This window comes from Theobroma umbraticum, unplaced genomic scaffold, assembly GCF_002168275.2.
Source record: "Theobroma umbraticum cultivar Fairchild unplaced genomic scaffold, ASM216827v3 scaffold_147.0, whole genome shotgun sequence".
Taxonomy (NCBI): domain Eukaryota; kingdom Viridiplantae; phylum Streptophyta; class Magnoliopsida; order Malvales; family Malvaceae; genus Theobroma; species Theobroma umbraticum.
Window position 1 is genome coordinate 2,859,878 of NW_018397259.1, and position 20,131 is coordinate 2,880,008.

A 20,131-nucleotide genomic window follows, 5' to 3' on the forward strand; every position below is an offset into this window, starting at 1 on the left:
GAATATTTGTTGAATCAAATTGCGGGAACATTATGCATCATGAAGATCAAGTGTGAACTGGATCGTTCCAAAAACGCCCACATGACTTGAAACTTGAAAGTTGAAAGCAAGCATGGATGGAGACTGAGACTGACCTTGAAAATGAAAGGACGGATCCAGGTTCTTTTGTTCAAAATTAGTAGACTTAATAAATATTTACTTAGCCCAAATGCTTTAACTACTTATTTTTTATCATCATTGAACAGTTAAGTTTTGACATAATGCTCTAATAAGTTCATAAATTAATTTTTTTAAAAAATTAAATTTATTTTTATTTTTTATTACATTTAATTAATTTTTTTATTTTATTTCGAATTAAATAAATTTTTATAATTAATATTTTATTAATTAACATTAATCAATATATCATTTATCATTTTATATTCATATGATACTAATATAATATTGATGCATGTAAGTGCGTATTTAATTCATTAGTTAGTACATGATCCTCTTATCTAAAGAGTAAAATTTAAAATCACACTGTTTCTAATTATAAGAATATATATATTATCATTAATTATTATATGTCAACATATCATATGATACTGTACTTAAAATTAAAATATAAAAATTTAATTAAACGTAATAAAAGTAAAAAAATTTATTTAAAATTTTTTAAATACTTTAGAATTTTTTGATATTATGCTTTAAATATTTGATTAAATTATATTTTTTATCTATGTTATAAAATATATATTTAATCTTTATACAATAATTTATATAAATTAATTTTTTTTACTTTTTAAATTTATTAATATTATTTTAAATTTTAATACCGTTAAATATACTAACATACTAACATGACACAGAATGCATGTCGTTGGTTAACATAGATAAGAATTAAATCTCAATCCGGACAAAATTAGTGAAAAAGCTTTTTCTTGAACTTGTGGCAGGTGACCTAATACTACAAAAATGTTACAGGACTTCAGTGGGAAGTTATATGATTGCTATGGAACTACGTTACCCTAATTTCCCCCATCCTAAACCCGTCCCGAAATTTCATGACACTGACAATTTAGAGCCTCATCAAATTGAGTATGAGTTCCTTGTCCTTGTCACCAAGCGTTGACAAACAAATTAGAAAGAGATTGAATAGAAACATCATTGAAATAACAGTGAGAGAAGTAAACAAAACAAGATATGAAATGCTAAATTATGCCCTTTTAGTTTATTTTCCAAAAAGAAAAAGAAAAAACAAAGAGACAGGTCTTATACATGTATATGACTCCCTAGCTCTCATAATCTGGGCTAGTTTCTGCCATGGTAGATGAGGGTGGATCCAGCCTAGTAAGAACATCAGGTATGCCAGCAACATCCCTAATAATCTGCATCAAACGGCAAAAGAATTCAAAAGGCGATGTTGGTCTTCCCCGGGTATCTCTAAAACTGGCGATTACTTATGCTACACGCCAATTGCAGTTTAGGCCTAAGACATATGTGCAGTTGTGCACCAAATCTTATTTGGTTCTATGGTCACATTTCAAGATCCATGGATCATTTGTACAAGTTGGGGAATTCATCCACAATCACCTTAGGACCTGCTACTTAAGTTCAACCAACACAACCTATATTGGCTTTCATGGGGTTTTTTTTTATTTCTCCAAACTTATTCAACTGCAAGAAAAAGGTTTTCGCTTATTTTTTCTCTATCCCCTTTCGTTACTGCTATTTTAAGTCTCGTGATCTTCACATTGAGCAGTAGCTAATCTTTCAAAATCAGTTCGTCATCTACACAAGCTATTAACAGCAGACGTCTGGTTGTGAATACTAAAAATCTATAGGAAACTTTTAATCTTAAGAATTGTTTCTACCCTACAGAAAAAACGGAAGATGAAGGTTCTTGGGGCAAATTTTTAACCTCCTCAGTCTAGTATTTTAAGCTCAGAAGTTTAGCAAGCTAATTTTTAAGTTATGACACCGTAATATTATAAGCATACCTATCACAGTGTCCAACAGATTGAGAGATAACTTGTTAAGGCATATGAATACTACATATATATTACGTTGAACAATATAGTTCATAAGAACAAACCCAAACGAGCCCCAGATCAATCAAGAAGTAAATAGAGCTAATGAGAAAGGACGTAATAACAGATGGCAACTAATAAACTAAAATACAAAAGGTGAATCACTTAGCTAATCCAAAGTAGAGGCTTACAAAAAGACTATGCTACTTGGGTTACACCAAAAAGTCCATTTTCTTATCAAACAGCTCAACTCTAATGGATTCATAAGTTCCTCAAAAGAAAAAAAAAAAACTATGGTATAATTCCATTTTCCTCAAGGTATGAAATGACCCATTCAGACCTTTTGTCACCTACATTAATTGCTAATTACATCTATGTGGTGAACTCATTATATCTTATGTTATTGTCTACTTTAACAATGAATTATCTAGAAAACAACCTGAAGGCCCAGAAAGGGTAAATAAAATTCCAAAATCAAAAGAAACAAAGACCACAAAGTACAAACATTAACTTACAAGGATCTCTTCATCAAGATAAGAAATCATGAACAGTCTCTGGAAAGTCCCACCTTGAAACACAAGAAACTCCAGCTCAGATTCATAAAAGAGTTGAATACCAAACAAAAAGATACGTAATTTACCCTAAATCATGAACTTTTTCTGTACTATTTGACCCTTAACACATTTATAATCCAGGATGGGACAACTGAAGAAAGTTGCAAACAAAGTCACAAGTGATGACAAAATTAGAATAGGATCCTTTGATGGAACTGATTCTTTATCATCAAATAGGCAATGATTCCACAGCAAATGGATTGGTTCTTCTCTTTGCTCATAAGTAACAATTTTATTAATGAGTAGTAAGTGTAACCCATTTGTTGAAGCATTCACAAGGGAAGGGGCGGAGCCAGGCTTCGGAGGAGGGGAGACCAGAGCGGTGAGTTTACAACATCCTTTAATTTGACTTTGTAAATTGTGAAATTCAAAAATTGTTTTCCCTCAAAGGAAAAAGCATTTAAACAATCTACTTCTGAAATTGCATCATATAATTTTACAACAAAAACTAAAAACAAAAAGATAAGAAACAAGCAAGATACTGAGATCTAGAAAAACAATTTGTTGAAGATCTCTGACTTTGTTGTGTTTGCCTACCCTTTGATGTCCTCAAACAACTGACTGGGCTTACAAGTCAACTGCAAGATATCCACTAAGATAAGAATTGCCTGAAACAACAATCCCTTTTCCCAACTACACCTCCCACACCAACCAGCCAAAAGTTCAACTGAAAGACTGGGCACTGTCCAAACGATCCCAAAATGAGAAAATGAGGGGTATGTAAGCAGCTCAGCTTACATGGCAACTCTAAATTTTTCCAGGGGGATTATAGAAAACAACAGAGTGTAACTCACAAACATAACCAGTCATTTACCGTACTCTTTTTTAATCTGACAGAAGATTACAAAATGGCCAGCAGCCATCACAATCAGCTGGTAATATTTTTCCACTACATGGAATGAATTAATCAATTGGATTCGTTATTTCTGTTTAAAACCCACAATAAAGCCATATAAGCATGTATGGATTATCATCATATCTGGGCCTTTTATCCTGATGTAGAAACACAGCCCACCCAACTGCCCAATAACCTTGATAGAGTTTTACAAAAAGCTGTGTTATACATCCATAACCAACCTATAATAAGAATATTATGGGCCACACTGACATGCAGTTCAGCATTTTTAAGTTCCCATGTCCTTTGCTCTTGAAAGAAAGAATCCCGTTTCATATATGAAGCTCTAAAATGGTTTCTAAATAATCAACTGCTTTCTCTTCTAAAAAATTTTTAAAAAAAATACATCAATTATGAGTTATCATAACTATAAAAAATCCAATAAGCGCCTTCCAAAGCCTTTTTTAAACACCACATGTTTACTTTCTCAATCTCTGATTTAAATATTAAGAGCCTTATAAAATGGAAAAAAGGAATGGTCATTTACAATATTTTTTTCAGATACTTCATAGCATGCCTATTGCACTATTACTGTGAACATGTGCAAACAGGGACATCTCACAATGACAAAAGTGACATTAATACCTAGCATCCATGAGGGTCATATGGCCATGGCCTACACTATTGATTCAGAAAAACATAAGCAAGCATACTGTTTCTCAGAATGCCAGCTTAGATTAGCTTTCAATTAGGTCTTTTGTGGTCATTTCAGCTTGGTCTTGTATTATTATGTACATTAACAGTTTATATTGCTCTCAGCTATATTATCAAAGGGAAGAAAATTTGAAATGCTTACTCAGAGGAACTCTCAGTCCACTGGCCACTGCATCCCTAATAAGAACAGGAAGTTGCTGGACGGTATTAACTGCCTGACTATATGCACCTTTTAGCTGTTCTGGTATTGTTTCTTCAACAACAGTTGGTGATTCAAGAATCCCCTCAACATATTCTTCTTTCATTCGTAGTGGCCCCTCAACAGATACCCTGGTGGAAAGAATACATTTGCTTTCTATCTGCATTCCACCAAAGATAACCTCAAATCACTAGAAACTTTTGTAACAAGGAAGTTTTTCCTAGTACTCAGATAAACTATGGTTAGCAAAAGTTAAAAAAGTGGCTATTCATAACTCTAATCCTTGAGAGAGATATTCAATCAGAGTTAGCGTAACTCTTGGATTAAAATTCAAACAGCAGTTTAAAAACAGAAAACTTAAATGCTAAATGAATAAACAGCATTTATTCCACTTCTAAATTAGAGAAACTTATAAAGTTGTATGCAATACAAGCCAACAACAAAATTCAAATTAGAAATTAGCAGAGTGAATACTTCCATTGCGCAGCCAGCAAAGGCTACCACAATGTCCAAGGAGGGTCCAAACGTATGCAACTTCACCTCTGCTTTCCACATATTGGACACATAGTCCACAAGTCTCAATGGAGCAATCTTATCATTGCACCAAGGTTGAGATGATCATGAAAAACAAAGAAATAAAGGCAATAATTCTAAAATCCATCTCCAGTAATTTAAATTTTACAGCGACAAAATTAAGAGACAAAACCTTCTAAATAAGAATCTTCTGTACACATTATTGCTCCAATCCTCTTTAATCAGTGGACCCCCTACCAATGGTGCCAAATCTCACACAAATAAGAGCCCACCCACCTTTTAAACAGTAACATTTTGAACATAAACAATAAAGTCGAGTAAAAACCAATATTAATAGTTGCGAAGCTCAAGCAAAATTAGTTAGCATAAACACTTTTAAGTGGCCTGAAAATAGTGGTCTCAGATTACCTGATCCCATTAATTTAATAATGATATCCATGAAAATTTAAGAGGTTCATCCATCCAGTTCAATCTAGGGGCAATGTCTTTCAGTTGAATAATATGACAAACATAATCTTTACCTACTTCCATGATACTCAAGGAAAAACAAACTACTTCAATTAGCAATAACGGTCCAGGTTATATCATATTTTCTCCACATGGATTCAACACCACTTCCATTGCACAAAAATTAGCAGAACCTATTCATGTTTTACTTAATGCTCAAGGTGTGTCAAGAAGTGGGAGCACATTCCAGATGTTGTTGTACAGAAATTCCGAATTGAGACCGCATACTTCATGCGGTTGGCTAACACCCCTTTTTCTTAAAGGGAATTAATCCAATCTGAGAATTGATATACTAGTATGTATGATTTATTAAAGGAAGATGATGCATACAGACGTTGAACATCAATATATAGTTCAAGCCAGAGCCTTCAAATTGAAGATCATAGCGATGCTGTTGACATGCAACATTCATATGTGAATGTTTCATAGTAGAGCACATAAAGATGCCAAGGACATATTTACCGAGTTAAGCAGTGTCAAGTGTGCTGTAACCTTTGCATATCCATCCTTAAGAAGCAAATCCATCTTTGACAATTTTGCCAACGTCGAAGGGAATCTCCTGAAAAAGTACAAAGGAGTCACCAAGAAGATCAGCTGCTAGTCGATCAGAAAAATGGAGATCATCAAGCTATCAAAGGACACTCACTCAAATAAGATTTTAGTAGCAGAAAGTCCAGGGCTTCCGGATCCAAACCACTCAAAGTTCCATCTACCTTCCAGAAAGGGAGACCTGGAAAGCTATATAAACTAATAAGAGTCTTATGCAAAAGGTGAACACGCAAAAAGGCATTGTTTAACCAAGCACCTACGTTGTTGGCCTCGGTGTTGGATTGAGCCTCTCAAGGCCAGTTATCCTCTCATTCACGTCAATTCGTTGCATATCTGTTGTCTTTCCCGTGACTAAAGCCTCAAAACCCCCAGCATCCTTAAACTGAAACAACATTTAATGCAAAAGTAAACATGAAAGGCCAAGCTTGAAGGTGCATAACAATACACATATACTCATGGAATACTCACCAAATCAATGGATAAGTTATATTACTCAATCTTTAAGTGACATAAATTCATTGAAAACATCTAGCTTTGTATGCTGACAAAGTTCTTTTTCCTCAAGCTAGTAGTACTGACTTGAACTGTGAATAATCAATTACAACTGAATAAAAACCATCACCTATAGGAAAATATGTTGACTCACAACAGGAAAAAATTTATTATCAGATTGCATTCTAGCTGAACGATAACTGATCGACAATATGAATGTAGACCAGTTTTGAAATTGAAGAAGAATAAGATAGAATGAATTACACCCATCATCCGTGACAGTCAGTCTAATATTATTTCATGGCATTTCATATGTGTCAATTTCATCCTTTCATTGATCAGACTTCAGAAAGTTGATAGAAATAGTCACATAAGAAAAAGTGTCTTACCATGTGAGAACTGAGAAGTATGGCAAGTCAAAAATAGGTGACTTGCACCTATCATCCCTTGCATGTTTGTGCAATTATATCATAATAAGTTATAACATAATACATTGTGACCTTTCACAAGTGGTTTAATGCTATCCATCATTTGGTTCTTTTTGGGAAAAGAATGGAACTTTTAATATAAATGCCCAAATAAGTATTGATGTGACAGCCACATAAGCACCACGTCAGCCAGAGTACTTATCATTCATTTTATCCTTTCCTTCTTCTTCCTTTCTTTTTCTTGTGTTTCTGCACTTTTCTTGCACATTTTCAGTCTTTCTCAGTAGTTTCACAAATCCAAACCCCTCTACTTTTCCTTGTCCTCCATAGCAGTCACTGGCATCAATTAATTGACTTCACTGCTGACAATAGTACAGCCCTGATTTTACTCTGATTTTCCTCTTTTTGTTATTCAATCAACCCATTGTTCTCACTTACTCTCTCTAGACTCGCCATTTTTACAAAATTTCAAGAAGTACCTTCACAAACTTATAAATGTAATTTTCTTATAAATTCGCACCACAAAATCATGAGTTCATAAGAGATGGATTATTGGAATTATGGGAAATATGTAAAACTCCAAGTTGTTAATAAATAAAAATGAAATTATATAAAAAAAATCATGGATGACGTGTGTAATTTACCCTATTTTTTTCTAACTTACACTTGCCACAGAGCACGCCTCTGTTGCTTATGTGACCATTTCCATGACAAGTCTTAGTGCATAACAGAAGAAAGGATGACATTGACACACTTCTGTTAAAGTCCCAGGGTACTATGTTACAATAGAAATGGAAATGTCATACATGAAAATGGAACTAAATTAAAGAGATCTCAAATGATGGTTATAGTTTTCCGCATACAAAACTTCAAAACTATACTACTGTATTCTTCTCCCTTCAAGTAATAATTACAGTCATTCAACTAAAGTACTAAACCAAAATGCCAAATAATTACCCTCATCACTCGGAAATCAAGATTAACATTTTTGCCGGTCCTGGAAATAGAAAAGATGAAACTATTTACGAACCCTTTAGCAATAGCAAGAAAAAGCAATTCCTAGGCAGAAACTAGGCACCTAACTGAAACAGATTTGAATTATTCATAAAAAAAATGCCAAGTGTATTAATAGGGAAATTACTTTCCTTCGGATCAAAATTTGGTCAGAACTGAAAAGCACTTCAAAATTCTTAAATCGTTTATTTCTTTGGACAATTTCTATAACCATAAAATGATTAATAATTATATTAGAGAAAAAGTCAAAAAATAAGGGGAAACTCACAGCAAGAAGAAGAGATTCCTTAGCGGAAAGTCGCTCCATCTCTTTGGCATAAGTAGCCGGAGCTCCTCCCTGCACTGCTTGCTGCACCATTGCTCTACACGGCATTCTAAGACGGTTTCTCCGGTCGCCGGATCTCCTACGGTCACACTCCGGCCGTCTGACGAAAGAAACTCCCGCCAAAGACGACGAAGACGAGGAAGAGAAGCTCGAGCGAACCGCCGAAATTGTAGAAAACGATCCTTGCAGAGACGCCATTAATGAAATGGAAATTTTTCTAAGGGTTTCCTTTTTTGTTTCTTTTATTTATTTGTTTATTGTGAAGCGAAAGAGTAAAGAATGAATTTCGTCGTCTCTGTGAAAGAGAGATTTTTATGTCAAAAACAATTGGTGCCTCCAATAACCGTTGGGGTCGGGAAACCGAACTTTTTCTACGCTGCGAAAAAAAAATAATATTATTATAAATACTGTTTTCTTTTAAAATATTTTTATATTTATAATATTATTTCTATATTACTAATTAATATCAATTTAATAATTTTATTTTGTGTTCTTATTAATCACATTATTGTTAATATAACCAATTAACTTTTAAATAGTTTACTTTTATCTATAATCAACAGAGTCAAATGTAAAAGAAAAGATGAAATTAGCATTTAAATATTTTTTTAATTATAAATGTATGCATCCTTCTAGTAGAAAGTCAGTTTCAAATCGTCAATGTCAAAATTATATTTACCAAAAAAATAAAGTTAAGCATGAATATGATTTTCATGCATCATACATTTCTTTATAAGTATATTATATATAAAATAAGTAAACATTTTAAATATTTTATTTGATCAAGTGTATTATTTTATGTTACACATTTTTCACTTTCATTTTTTTAAAATTATCAAAATAATAATATTGAATAAATATTTTTTTAATCTATTTAAATAAACATGGAAGCATATTACATTACCGTATACAAATAAAATAATTAGTTTTTTTAGAAGAAAATAAAAAAAGAAAATTAATTTTAATATTTACCTATATTTAATTATTATCATGAAATTTTAGTTAATTGATGCATATTTTTATTTAAAAATTTATATATGATTTTAACAATTATGTAATATTCAAATACTTTAAATATATTATTTAATCATATATTTTATTTTATTTTATTAACTGTATTTTTTTATGCTGCACTTTTATTTTATTTAATTATAATTTTTTATGTTATTTTCTTTTTCCCTTTTTTCTTATTTCCTTCTTTTCTTTAGTAAATTAAAGTAAAGCTTAAGGACCAAATTATATGATATTTGTTGCCCAATTAAGCCCTTTGGGATCTTAATTTAGTATAAAGTAATAAATATAATATAATTTTGTCAACACATTGTCAATACGTTGCTCTGAGACAAAATTTACTCATTTGAATAATTTTTAATTTTTTTATATTTGAATATACACATTAATATCAATATATCATGACAACATTGACAATGCTATTTACATATTAGTAATTAACATCAATTTAATATTTTTATTGGTTGTTAATATTAACCATATCATTAATGATACAATCAAATAAACTTTTAAAGAGTTTACTATTTTATTAGATTAATAAAGTGGAACATAAGGCATAATATGAAATTAGCACTAAAACATTTTGTTCAATGATAAATGATTTATTTCTTTATTGAAAAGATGTTTTTTACCCCATAACTTAAAATATTATACTTAATAAATAAATGAAATTAAGCACGAATATAATCTTCATGGATCTTATCATTTCGAATAAAATCAGCTTATCACATATAGAAGAAGTAAATATTTGAAGCACATTATTTAATTAAGTGTGTTGTTTTTATGTTACATATTTTCCACCTTCATTCCTTTATTTAAAAAAAAGTATGAAAACAATAGTGTGAAATAAACAAGAGCTGGAAGAATGGGCTAGGGTCCTATGAGGGGGATTCGACATAAATCTGATAATGATGGTAATTAGAATGATATATTGGTGAAAAAGTATTTTTACATGATTATCTGTAGTAGGATGGTTCAAAATTCAAGTATGATTCAAGAGTATAGTGAGATTTAAATTTTAAATCTATTCAATTTTTAAATTGGGGATAAGATGGAGAAAGACTATTGGAATTCAAACAAAATCGTTCAAATTCAAACACATTTATTGAAAGTGGTATTGAAAACAATGTCATTGGGAAGGACTTTTCAAATAGTGTGAATGAAGGAGGGAATGTCGGAATGGACTGTTGTGAAAAAAGGGTAGTAAATGTTGGGATAAAAGTCCAAATCCAAATAATAAGGAATGTTTGGGAAATAATGCTATTACAGTCTGTAATGAAGAGAGAGAATTTAATTATGTAAAGTGCTTTGGATAAGAGTCCTTTAAATTTGAGTCCTTTAAATTTAGAATTTTTGCGCTTTGGATAAGGTCTCTTTCAAGAATTTTACATCGAGTAACACATGGTTATCTAGTTTAGAAAAGGTGAATATGATAATACAAAAATAATATCTGTGGTGAAGAGATTGTTGACTTGTTTGCAACTTCAAAAGAAAAAAAGACTAAATTAGAGACGATAAATTGCAAGTTATAATTCATATCAGAGGTAACATTTATGAAAATGATGTTGAGTTAAGAGATAAGGTGGAGGATAAAAGTATAATCAAAAGACCTAGGAGACCTAGAGGTAAGAAAAGTTCCAATAAAAACAAATTGTCAAACATTAAAAGAGATAACGTTTTGCAGAGCAATCAATGGGTGAAGGAAGTTATTGATGAATCTATATAGGACTCGAATCAATATCTTTCTTCTCATCCTAAGCTTTGATACTAACTTGATGGAAGCTGAAATAAGTCGAGATGTTGGTAATTTGGTTAGTTTGGCATTTGAGAATTTCAAAGAAAATTTTATTTAAATGATGGTTACAATGAAAAGGTCTAGTTTTAACGTGTGAAGATAAAGCTAATGAAGAAGCTGATCTATTGGTAAAAGCTAGAGATATGAACAAGATGGAGATAGCAAATGATAAGGGGTTGATGTGGTTTAGGAGTTTTTAAATGGGGATGGAATTCGATTTGAAATAAGAATGTAGATGAAAGAGCCTAGGAGGCTGGATGGTAGGTTGAAAAGTTCATTTAGATTAAAGAATAGAGTTTTATATCTCTAAGTTTCATATACATAATCAAATAGTTTTAAATTGTTGAGTTTGTGTTCAAATAGGCGGTTGCTTGTTGTATTTAAATAAACATGGATTAGGGGGGGTTTTGTGGGGATTAGGTTGGTGTGCAGATAGAGTTGATGCGATAATTAAATATTCTTTTTTGATTTATTCAAACAAGGTTGTATGTGGATACCATTTTTTTTTTGAAAACGTGGACACCAATTAATTTGTCCATATGTCTTGGGGTTTTAATTTTTATACTTTATTTTCATTTTGTACTCATAAAAGCCATAATTTATTTTGACTATGATGACTAGTAATAAAATTATGTACTTAAAAAAAAAGATTTTTTTGATCATCACAAGATTAATAATTAATCAAGAGTAATTTTTTATTAAAAAATTTATTGTGATTTTATCAATCATACAATGATAAAATATTTTAAATATATTATTTAATCATGTATTTATTTTATTTAATTAAGTGCATATTTTGATGTCACACTTTTATAATTTAATAAAAATATTTTTAATGTTATTTTATTGATATAGTAACTAAAACTCAATTAAAGTAAGCAAGAAACAAGAAGCTTGCGGGCATCGAACCTCGCCCCCTAACATGTAAGGCGAGGGCTGTAACAGTTGAGCGACATGCCTACTAAATTACCTTTCGGAAGTATTTATTTTTACTGAAGATAACCTGGGATCTATAATATCTGTCCGCTGAGGACAGATGCATGTAAGATTTCGGCCTCCATCTCTAATTTTCCCGCCATGGAAGCCACGGAAGTCGACTCGCAAAAGCAGCTGCAGAGAAAGCAATCTGCTTACCTCTCGTTGGTTAGTTATTCTCTTTTCTTTTACCATTCTTTTCAGCTCCATTTTTTCTGTAATATTCTAAAATCTCATCACATTTTGAAGAGAATTAATGGCTTTTATTTTATTTTATTTTTGGGGTGAGGGTGTTGTAGGATGAGAATTTCGAGATTCAGAACGAAGTTTACAGAGGCCAACAGTACAGTCAAATTTACTTTGCTCGTCTCCACATGATGAGAACTTTGCTTTATTCCCTTGCTCCCAACTGGAAATCCCATCTCCCCGGTGACCTATCTTTTAGTATTATTTTATTTGTTTTAGAATCAAAAGCTTCCAATGTTTAGCATTCTTTTTCTGGGGTCAAAATTATTTTTTCTTTTTTGCTGGGTTTAATTACGTATGGTCGCTGCACTGTGCTTTATGAATTTAGTTTTTTGGGTAGGCAGCTTTGGTGAGGTTTTTTTTTTTTTTTGCTCAATTTTGGTGAGGTTATTTAGTTGGAAGTATTTGTTCAATTTGTTTTTATTGTTCATGTGGGTCACTTTTGGCTGTTTTAATCGCTATTTATGTTAAATAAATAGTGTAATTTGCAATTTCATCGGGTTTTAAGGTTTTGTCAGGCCTATGTTAGTTCAATAGTACGGGAAAAGTTTTTGGTTTTGGCTTTTAATTGGTTGTGAGCTTGCTTGGTGATTATATGGACTCATTTTGGAGGTTTTGAGGTGATTAGTATTGGAAGGTAATGTTTTAAATACTTGCATTGTGGTGGGTGGCTAGTTGATGATAGTGGATTTCCAATTCAAAAACTTGTACAAGGTGACAGCGTGTATTTTGGGAAAATTGAATTCTGATAACTCACTAGGTTTTAATTGCTTACTTTTACGGCGAGCTTGCTATTAATATCATTTGTGTGTATTTGGGATTCTGTTTTCTACATTGTTTTAGTTTTTCATGTAGAATTTTGAAGCACTAAGAACCAAGCCAGTCCTCACAATGTTGACGTTTTGAGTAAACTAGTAGTTTGATCAAGTTTTAGTGATTTAAAAGTTATTTCTTTGGATTGCGTTTTTGCAGTTTGTACAGTTTTGGGGCTAGAAGAAGGCAAAGAATGCATCATTGTTGGGACCCTTTACAAGCACATGAAACTCAAACCTTGCATTCTTGATGAATATTCTAAGGAGGTATTATGGTTGTCAATGGATGCAATCCATTTGCGTTGGTTTTATTTCATTTTGTATCTTGAAATTCAGATGTGGAATTCAATATTATTTGACTTCTAAATTTGTTGCTGTAATTTTCAGAGATCTACTGCCCCTCTTGTAAAACCTCATAATTTTATGCATCAAGATGATTATTTGGTTTTGGAAGATGAGAGTGGAAGAGTTAAGCTTGGTGGCACTATGCTTTCACCTTCTGTTTATGTAACAGGTCTGTATTGCAGACAACTGACTGTAATATAGAAATTTCTATTTGCATCGACTTATTTTTATTAATTCATTGGAAATGACCGCATTTCTTACAATTGATTGCTTCTAAGCCTTGTGTTCAAATATTATTAATTATACTCTTCTAGAATTTTATCATATTAACTTGTTGATAGCTAGAACTATTTGGCTCATCCATCCTTGTCCTCTCGAAGACACTCAGTTTTACTCACTCTTCATTCCTGAACCTTCCTTTTCTTCTTCTTCTTTTTAAATAAAAGCTTCTGCTATCTATAAAAGGCATGTGATTGATTGAACCTAGTCTTCTATGTGTAATTAAGGCTAGACTTAATGAAATTTATGGATTCAGACATTGTTCTTATGAAGCATGTTGATTTTGCACGTACATGATACATTTGATAGGTGTTGTCATTGCATTGCATGGGAAGGAAACCACTGCAGGGGACTTCTTTGTTGAAGACGTTCTGGAAGCTGGCCTACCACCTCAGATTGAGCGGCCGCTGCAATCAAGTATTATATGTTCCCCCCTCCAAAATTTTTATTACACCAGAACTCTGCCACTTGTTTGTTGGTCATAGTCATTCCTCATGTTAAGTAGTCTGTGTAAAGTGTTTATCCCTGTTTAAATTAATACTACCATCTAATTTGCTAGGAAATTCATGCATTGCTCTGAACACTGATTTTCTTCGTTTGTGCTAAAATAGAGAAATTATTAGAACAAGTTATCAAATCACAATTTATAAATTAAAAGTTATAGGCTCTCTGACTGTGAGGAAATGGAGTGACAAATTGGTCCTGAAATGATTCATCAATGAAAGCTGCAAATCTTCTGCTGATTCATGATGTGATTTTCAGTCATCATCAAGTGTTGAGAAGGAAAGCTCTTTTCTCTCTTTCTCTCTCAATCTCTGTATCTCTTACCCATGATCTTTCAGGACATGACATGTCCTAAGTATGTCAAAGTAATCCTACAAATTGTACCTTGTTTTGTCTCATTTCCATTGTTATGATTTTTCTTGTACTTTTTGAAATGATTACAATGAATTGCGCCTGCTAGTTGTTTTTTTTGTTAGATTTCTCCCATTATATCTCAATAATGAGTTTGAGTATTGAAATTGGTAGGAAGAAAATTAGCTTTGATAACATATGGCTCGACCTTTTCTTAACTTGGATATTTGGACTTAATTGGCTGATAAACCCAAGGCCTTGTAATTTGCTTTCAGTATACATAGTTAAACTGTGTATGAAAGTTTGGCATTTCTGTGTCTTTAAACAGTGCCTCAAAATTTTCAAATCTTGACTGTGGGCAGGAGAAGACAAGTATGTTGTTTTTGTCTCCGGGCTTAGTGTTGGGAGTGGCGCTTCTAATCCCCTTCAATTTCAGCTTCTTGTTGATCATATAACAGGACATTTGGGAGATGAAGAGGTTCTTGCAGTTTCTGTTGTATTTTTTTTTTTTTTCTAATCCATTGTCCTGAATATCTTGGGACCTGTTACTGCTTGCTTACTTCATGATATTTGATTCAATAGGAGCAAGGCCTTGCAGCAGACATAGTTCATCTTGTGATTGCTGGGAACTCTGTTGAAATTTCTCGTGGACTTCTTAATGGACAGGTGAAATTTTTCCTCTCTTTTCTTAGTCTGTTAATATGGCAAGCCAGTCAAGATTTTCTGCTGCAAGTTTTTATCTTTTTGTTGCTTGCTTTTTTAAATCATTGACCTCTTTTCAAGATCTCTCATCAGAGTAGTCTGACAGTAATAATAGTCTCCTACTCTCATTGTGGATTATGGTTATAGCACTTACTCCCTTTCCCCTTCTCTAATTAAACAATAATCATAAATCCTGCATCGATCCCCACCTTTCTCTTTCCCACAGCATCAACAAAGAATTGAACTTTCTACTTAGCAAAATATTTCCAGCAAAAGGTCTTGCTGTTGAAGTATTTCCCTATGATGTTAACAATATAAAATCATCATTATTTATTATCACATGAAATACCAATGTGGAGAGGTGATATTTTATAAAATCCTGAAGGCATCTACCTGATATTTGAATGATGTTGCCTTTCTCTTCCCCACAACAACAACAAAGAATTGAACTTTCTATTTGGCAAAAGGTCTTGCCATTGAAGTATTTCCATATGATGTTGACAATAAAAATTCATCATTATTTATTATCACATGAAATACCAAACGTGGAGAGGTGATAATATATAAAATCCTGAGGGCATCTGCCTGCTATTTGAGTGATGTTGCCTTTCTCTCCCCCACAGCAACAACAAAGAATTGAACTTTCTATTTAGCAAAATATTTCTGGCAAAAGGTCTTGCTGTTGAAGTATTTCCATATAATGTTGACAATAAAAAATCAGCATTATTTTTATTATCACCTGAAATACCAAAATGTGGAGAGGTGATATTTTAGAAAGTCCTGAAGGCATCTACCTGATATTTGAGTCATGTTGTTTGGGCAGAATTTAGCTTCAAAGGACCAGTCAAGGTTGTCTGAGCCAATTAAAGAGCTGGATATTTTGTTGACTCAGGTTTTTGTCCTTTTCACCATTGTTATGATTAGCAACTTAAGGTTAGCTTCTTATAGTTCACATACTGTTCTTGTTGCTTACTAATTTTTACTTATGTTTAGATTGCTGCAAGTTTGCCATTGGATATCATGCCTGGATCTAATGACCCTGCAAATTTTTCTTTGCCTCAGCAGGTTTGCTCTACATGTTGAGATAGTGTACATTAGAACTGCTTTTGTATCGTTTCTAATATCCTGCTCCTTCAGCCTTTGAACAGATGCCTTTTTCCGGGGTCAGCAACTTATAACACTTTTAGGTCCTGTACCAATCCTCATTGCTTTGAGCTTGATAACATCAGGTAATACATGAATATAGCTGATTGTAATTGCTCACCTAAATTAGATGGATGCTGATTGCTGACATTGTGCTCCTTTATTTTCAAGATTTCTTGGAACATCAGGTCAGAACATAAATGATCTCACTAAGTATTCAGAGGCAAAGGATAAAATTGACTTTCTGGAAAGGACATTAAGATGGAGGCATCTCGCCCCAACAGCACCTAATACTCTTGGTAAAACTTTTATATATTTTTATATTTTCATTCTTAAACTAGTGCAATATGCATCTTTGTACATTATAGTCATTTGTATATGTTAACTTGGAAAATGTCAGAGGCTGAGCGCATCAGTGAGTCATATAGTCCCCCAATAATTGGAAAAAGAAAATTTCAAAGAAGGAAAAGGGGCTTACTTTATGGAATAAGGTTCCTCAGTTCAATAATGAAAGATTGGTACTGATTAATAACACAACATTAACATGTTTGATCTTGAGTTTAAAATAAATTAAATAACTGTTTTATCATGCTAAATTAACTTAAGTATAACAGTTTAAAAAACCTTTTCTCCTGATTATTTCCTTTTTTAATAATTAATTTTGCTAGGCACCTGTAATATATTTTCTGATTCTGTTACAGCCCAACAAGCTGCTAACCTGTGGTGATGCAACATATTCTGTAAAGAAATCAGGAAACTGGTGGATTTATGTCCCCTCATGAGCTTATGTAAATTGTTACTGCTTTTGTCATCTGACAGGATGTTATCCTTTCACTGATCGGGATCCCTTCCTAATTGATAGCTGCCCTCATGTTTACTTTGTTGGTAATCAGGAAAAATATGAAACTCGCTTGTTAAAAGGTAATTACTCCAACCCTTGCACTTAACAATTCAAAATTACCTTTCAAGCAGAAGGAAAAAGATAACAGCATCCTTAGTTTTCGTTACCTGACCAATAAAACTCAACTTACAATTAACTGATGCAGGGTCAGAAGGGCAATTAGTAAGACTTATTTGCATTCCTAGATTCTATGAAACAGGAGTTGCTGTTGTGGTAAGCATTTGTCTTCTTCAAAGATGTTAAACTTGGAAATCAAGTTAGCATGTTTGTGTTAGTTTGTGGAGATGCATGTCTGTGTCAGGCATTACCTAAGGCCTAAGCTACTATGGAGGAAATGTTGGTTTATATCATTCCTACATGATGAACAATGTCTTCAATCTATTATATGGTGCATTATTGCTTTCATACGGTCAGAAAGAGTACAATTGTGCTTGCTATCCTTTATCCAAAATCATCCCTCTCCACTAAATAAATGATAAATCATCAGGTGCTTTGGTTAGTGTCAGCCTGTTAAAAAGACAAGAAACATCATAGTCATCTACCCAATGTGTGTGAATAAAAAGTTACTGTTGTACATGTAGGACTCTTCTTGATCAGGCATCTAGATTGATATGACTTGGGATTAACTTTAACTTGAATAGCCACCTATTCTCCACCCTCCCTCCCCCTCCTTGAGAAGAAAGGAAAGTACTAGTTGGATTGTGTCAAAGAAAAGAACGGATAATAAGCTTTTATGACTTTTTTGCTACTTTTCCGCCTCTAGCAGTTCAATGTGTTATTTATGCTCCATTTGTTAGCATAAAGGAAAAATGTATAATATAATAAACTCTTTTCACGGTAATTCTAACGATGTCACCCAGAGAAGTGAAAGTTAATGGAATTTTTTGCAGGTCTAAAGACACATAGGCTAATGTCTTATTTCTTTCACTTACATGATGATAAGCTTTCTCTGGTAACATTCACCATCCCTACTAATTTATGTTTTTTCTGTTGCAGCTCAACATGAGAAATCTTGAATGCCATGCTCTAACGTTTGGGACTCAATTCAGCTCATAAAATGGTAGGGAGGTTTAATACCAGTTAGTGTTGTGGAACTGCTAAAAGTTTACTAACTTGTGAACTATTCATGATTGATTACAATTTATATGGGGAAAAAAATCAGTGATACAACCTGCATCGAACAAAGAAAACAATGGTTGTTCTTCCCTTTCCTTTGTTAATTAAAGTATATGACTGGTAAGTAAAACAGAATATGATGTTTTGTGCTTGATCCGCCTCCATGCCTCTTCTGCTTAAAGCATAAATTTTTGTGGAAAAGACATGGATAGGATAATATTAACTCCATGATAAACAGGGTGCTTCACCATGCTGACATCATTTTTTGTTCTTACTTTGCTTAATATTAGGCCTTGAGAAAGGAGAGTTACAGTAGCTTGACTGCTAATACAAGTTTTTTTTATCTGACTTGGTGCATATGGGGAAGTAAAATTCAAGGAGAGTGGGGATTTGCACATTAGACGTTAGTGTTTTTAAGAAAGGTAAACTAGGATTAGTTCAAATTTGAGTTGTGACAAGTTTCTTATCTTTGAAGTATTAACATACGAAAAAGAAAAATGAGATTATCTGACCTCATGTTTATGGAGTGGATGGTGATGGGACAGATAACGAGATGTATAAGTGCACCTGAAACCCATTGGGGGATATCCATGTAAAGAGCTAAGGAAAAGGATCTCAGAGTCAGTGAAGTGAGGATATGGTGTTTAATAGGGCGGTAAAGCTATACGATCCGTATAGAAAAGGACCTCTTTGCAATGAATGATTGGTCGGTTGAAATATAGATGCAAAGGAGTCTCATCTTTCACCATTTTGGGTGGCTTCTGTTTCCCCATCATAACCTAAAATCCACTGATAGTTGAGCACTAAAACCCTATTACGTGTTCTTCAAGGGACGCTTTTGAGATTTTCAACTCCAAGGGATATGCATATGGCCTTCTTTTCTACTTTCTAACAATTAGATTTTGTTTATTTATCTTTTTTGTTCCTTTTACAAAATAAAAAATGTAGAAGGGGATCCATCAAAGCATTTATTTATATGTAATTAAAACAGGCAAAAAAAAGAAAAAAAGAAAAAAGGGTTAAGTAGATCATTCCCATTCTGTCAACGATAGCCCCACCCAATACTAAAGTGTCATGTCAACTCAACTTATTATGTCAAAAATTTGTCCCTAAATTCATAAAAAAAATTCAAATTAAAATAACAATTAGTAGAAAACTTTAGGGTTCAATTTTTCTTCTCTCTTGCTTTTCCCCCTTTTCCTCTCACAGGCTAACATGTGCCATCAGATTTAATTCTTCTTCTCTTTTGTTTTCCCCCTGCTTCCAAACCCACATTCATTAGAACAATCTGACACGAGAGGTTTAGTTAATATGGCACGTTATTAGTGGGTGGGACTATGATGGGTATGATCTACATCTACTTAATAATTTTGCAAAAAGAAGGCAATTAAACTTTTTGAATAGATTCAACCGTCCAATTATTGCCCAAAGTTCTAATTCAACAGCAATCTTGAAACAAATATACTATCTACAATTTAAAGATTTTCTATTGACCAAATCTTTAACAAGTCATCCCTTTTACTACTACGAATAGTTCACATTCATTTCATTTGTTTGTTTTTAAGCATGCACATGCTCAAATTGTTTCCTTTGAAAAAAAAAATTGTATTTATCTTACATAATCAAGGAATGTTAATGATTGTCTATAATCGCGGTTTAGGATGATATTAATTAAAAAATTATAATTAACATATATATATTTTTATTTAAATTTGATACTTATAATTT

At 32.7% G+C, this 20,131-nt stretch overlaps 2 protein-coding genes across 6 annotated transcripts; one reads left to right on the top strand and one right to left on the bottom strand.

Moving 5' to 3' along the window:
• Window positions 1-1,059: 1,059 nt before the first annotated feature.
• On the bottom strand, window positions 1,060-8,568 carry LOC110414974 (Plastid-lipid associated protein PAP / fibrillin family protein). 4 transcript variants are annotated; one of them, XM_021426403.2, is made up of 7 exons: window positions 8,167-8,567; window positions 6,225-6,346; window positions 6,062-6,145; window positions 5,878-5,974; window positions 4,318-4,534; window positions 2,528-2,580; window positions 1,060-1,370 (listed from the first exon to the last, which is right to left on the bottom strand). In XM_021426403.2, the coding sequence occupies exons 1-7, from the start codon at window positions 8,419-8,421 to the stop codon at window positions 1,275-1,277; spliced, it is 924 nt and encodes a 307-aa protein (XP_021282078.1). In that variant the 5' UTR covers window positions 8,422-8,567; the 3' UTR covers window positions 1,060-1,274. The 4 variants fall into 4 exon arrangements, with proteins under 4 accessions (XP_021282078.1, XP_021282081.1, XP_021282079.1 ...); XM_021426406.2 differs by lacking the exon at window positions 2,528-2,580; XM_021426404.2 differs by lacking the exons at window positions 1,060-1,370; window positions 2,528-2,580 and adding an exon at window positions 2,591-3,308 and having other exon boundaries at window positions 8,167-8,568.
• A 3,343-nt stretch (window positions 8,569-11,911) lies between these two features.
• Window positions 11,912-18,554, top strand: POLD2 (DNA polymerase delta small subunit). 2 transcript variants are annotated; one of them, XM_021426624.2, is made up of 14 exons: window positions 11,912-12,172; window positions 12,304-12,433; window positions 13,223-13,329; window positions 13,450-13,576; window positions 13,996-14,103; window positions 14,904-15,019; window positions 15,124-15,207; window positions 16,067-16,135; window positions 16,237-16,308; window positions 16,381-16,472; window positions 16,558-16,685; window positions 17,206-17,307; window positions 17,433-17,500; window positions 18,284-18,554. In XM_021426624.2, the coding sequence occupies exons 1-14, from the start codon at window positions 12,107-12,109 to the stop codon at window positions 18,341-18,343; spliced, it is 1,329 nt and encodes a 442-aa protein (XP_021282299.1). In that variant the 5' UTR covers window positions 11,912-12,106; the 3' UTR covers window positions 18,344-18,554. The 2 variants fall into 2 exon arrangements, with proteins under 2 accessions (XP_021282299.1, XP_021282300.1); XM_021426625.2 differs by lacking the exon at window positions 12,304-12,433 and having other exon boundaries at window positions 11,913-12,172.
• Window positions 18,555-20,131: the final 1,577 nt, after the last annotated feature.

Coding starts and splice junctions, on each gene's coding strand:
- LOC110414974 (XM_021426403.2), bottom strand. CDS start 8,421: ATGGCGTCTCTGCAAGGATCGTTTTCTACAATTTCGGCGGTTCGCTCG. Junction 6,347..8,166: donor AGGAATCTCTTCTTCTTGCT/GTGAGTTTCCCC, acceptor ATGTTGTTTCAG/TTTAAGGATGCTGGGGGTTT. Junction 5,975..6,061: donor GCTACTAAAATCTTATTTGA/GTGAGTGTCCTT, acceptor GTACTTTTTCAG/GAGATTCCCTTCGACGTTGG.
- POLD2 (XM_021426624.2), top strand. CDS start 12,107: ATGGAAGCCACGGAAGTCGACTCGCAAAAGCAGCTGCAGAGAAAGCAA. Junction 16,686..17,205: donor AACAGCACCTAATACTCTTG/GTAAAACTTTTA, acceptor GTCATCTGACAG/GATGTTATCCTTTCACTGAT. Junction 17,308..17,432: donor TGAAACTCGCTTGTTAAAAG/GTAATTACTCCA, acceptor TAACTGATGCAG/GGTCAGAAGGGCAATTAGTA.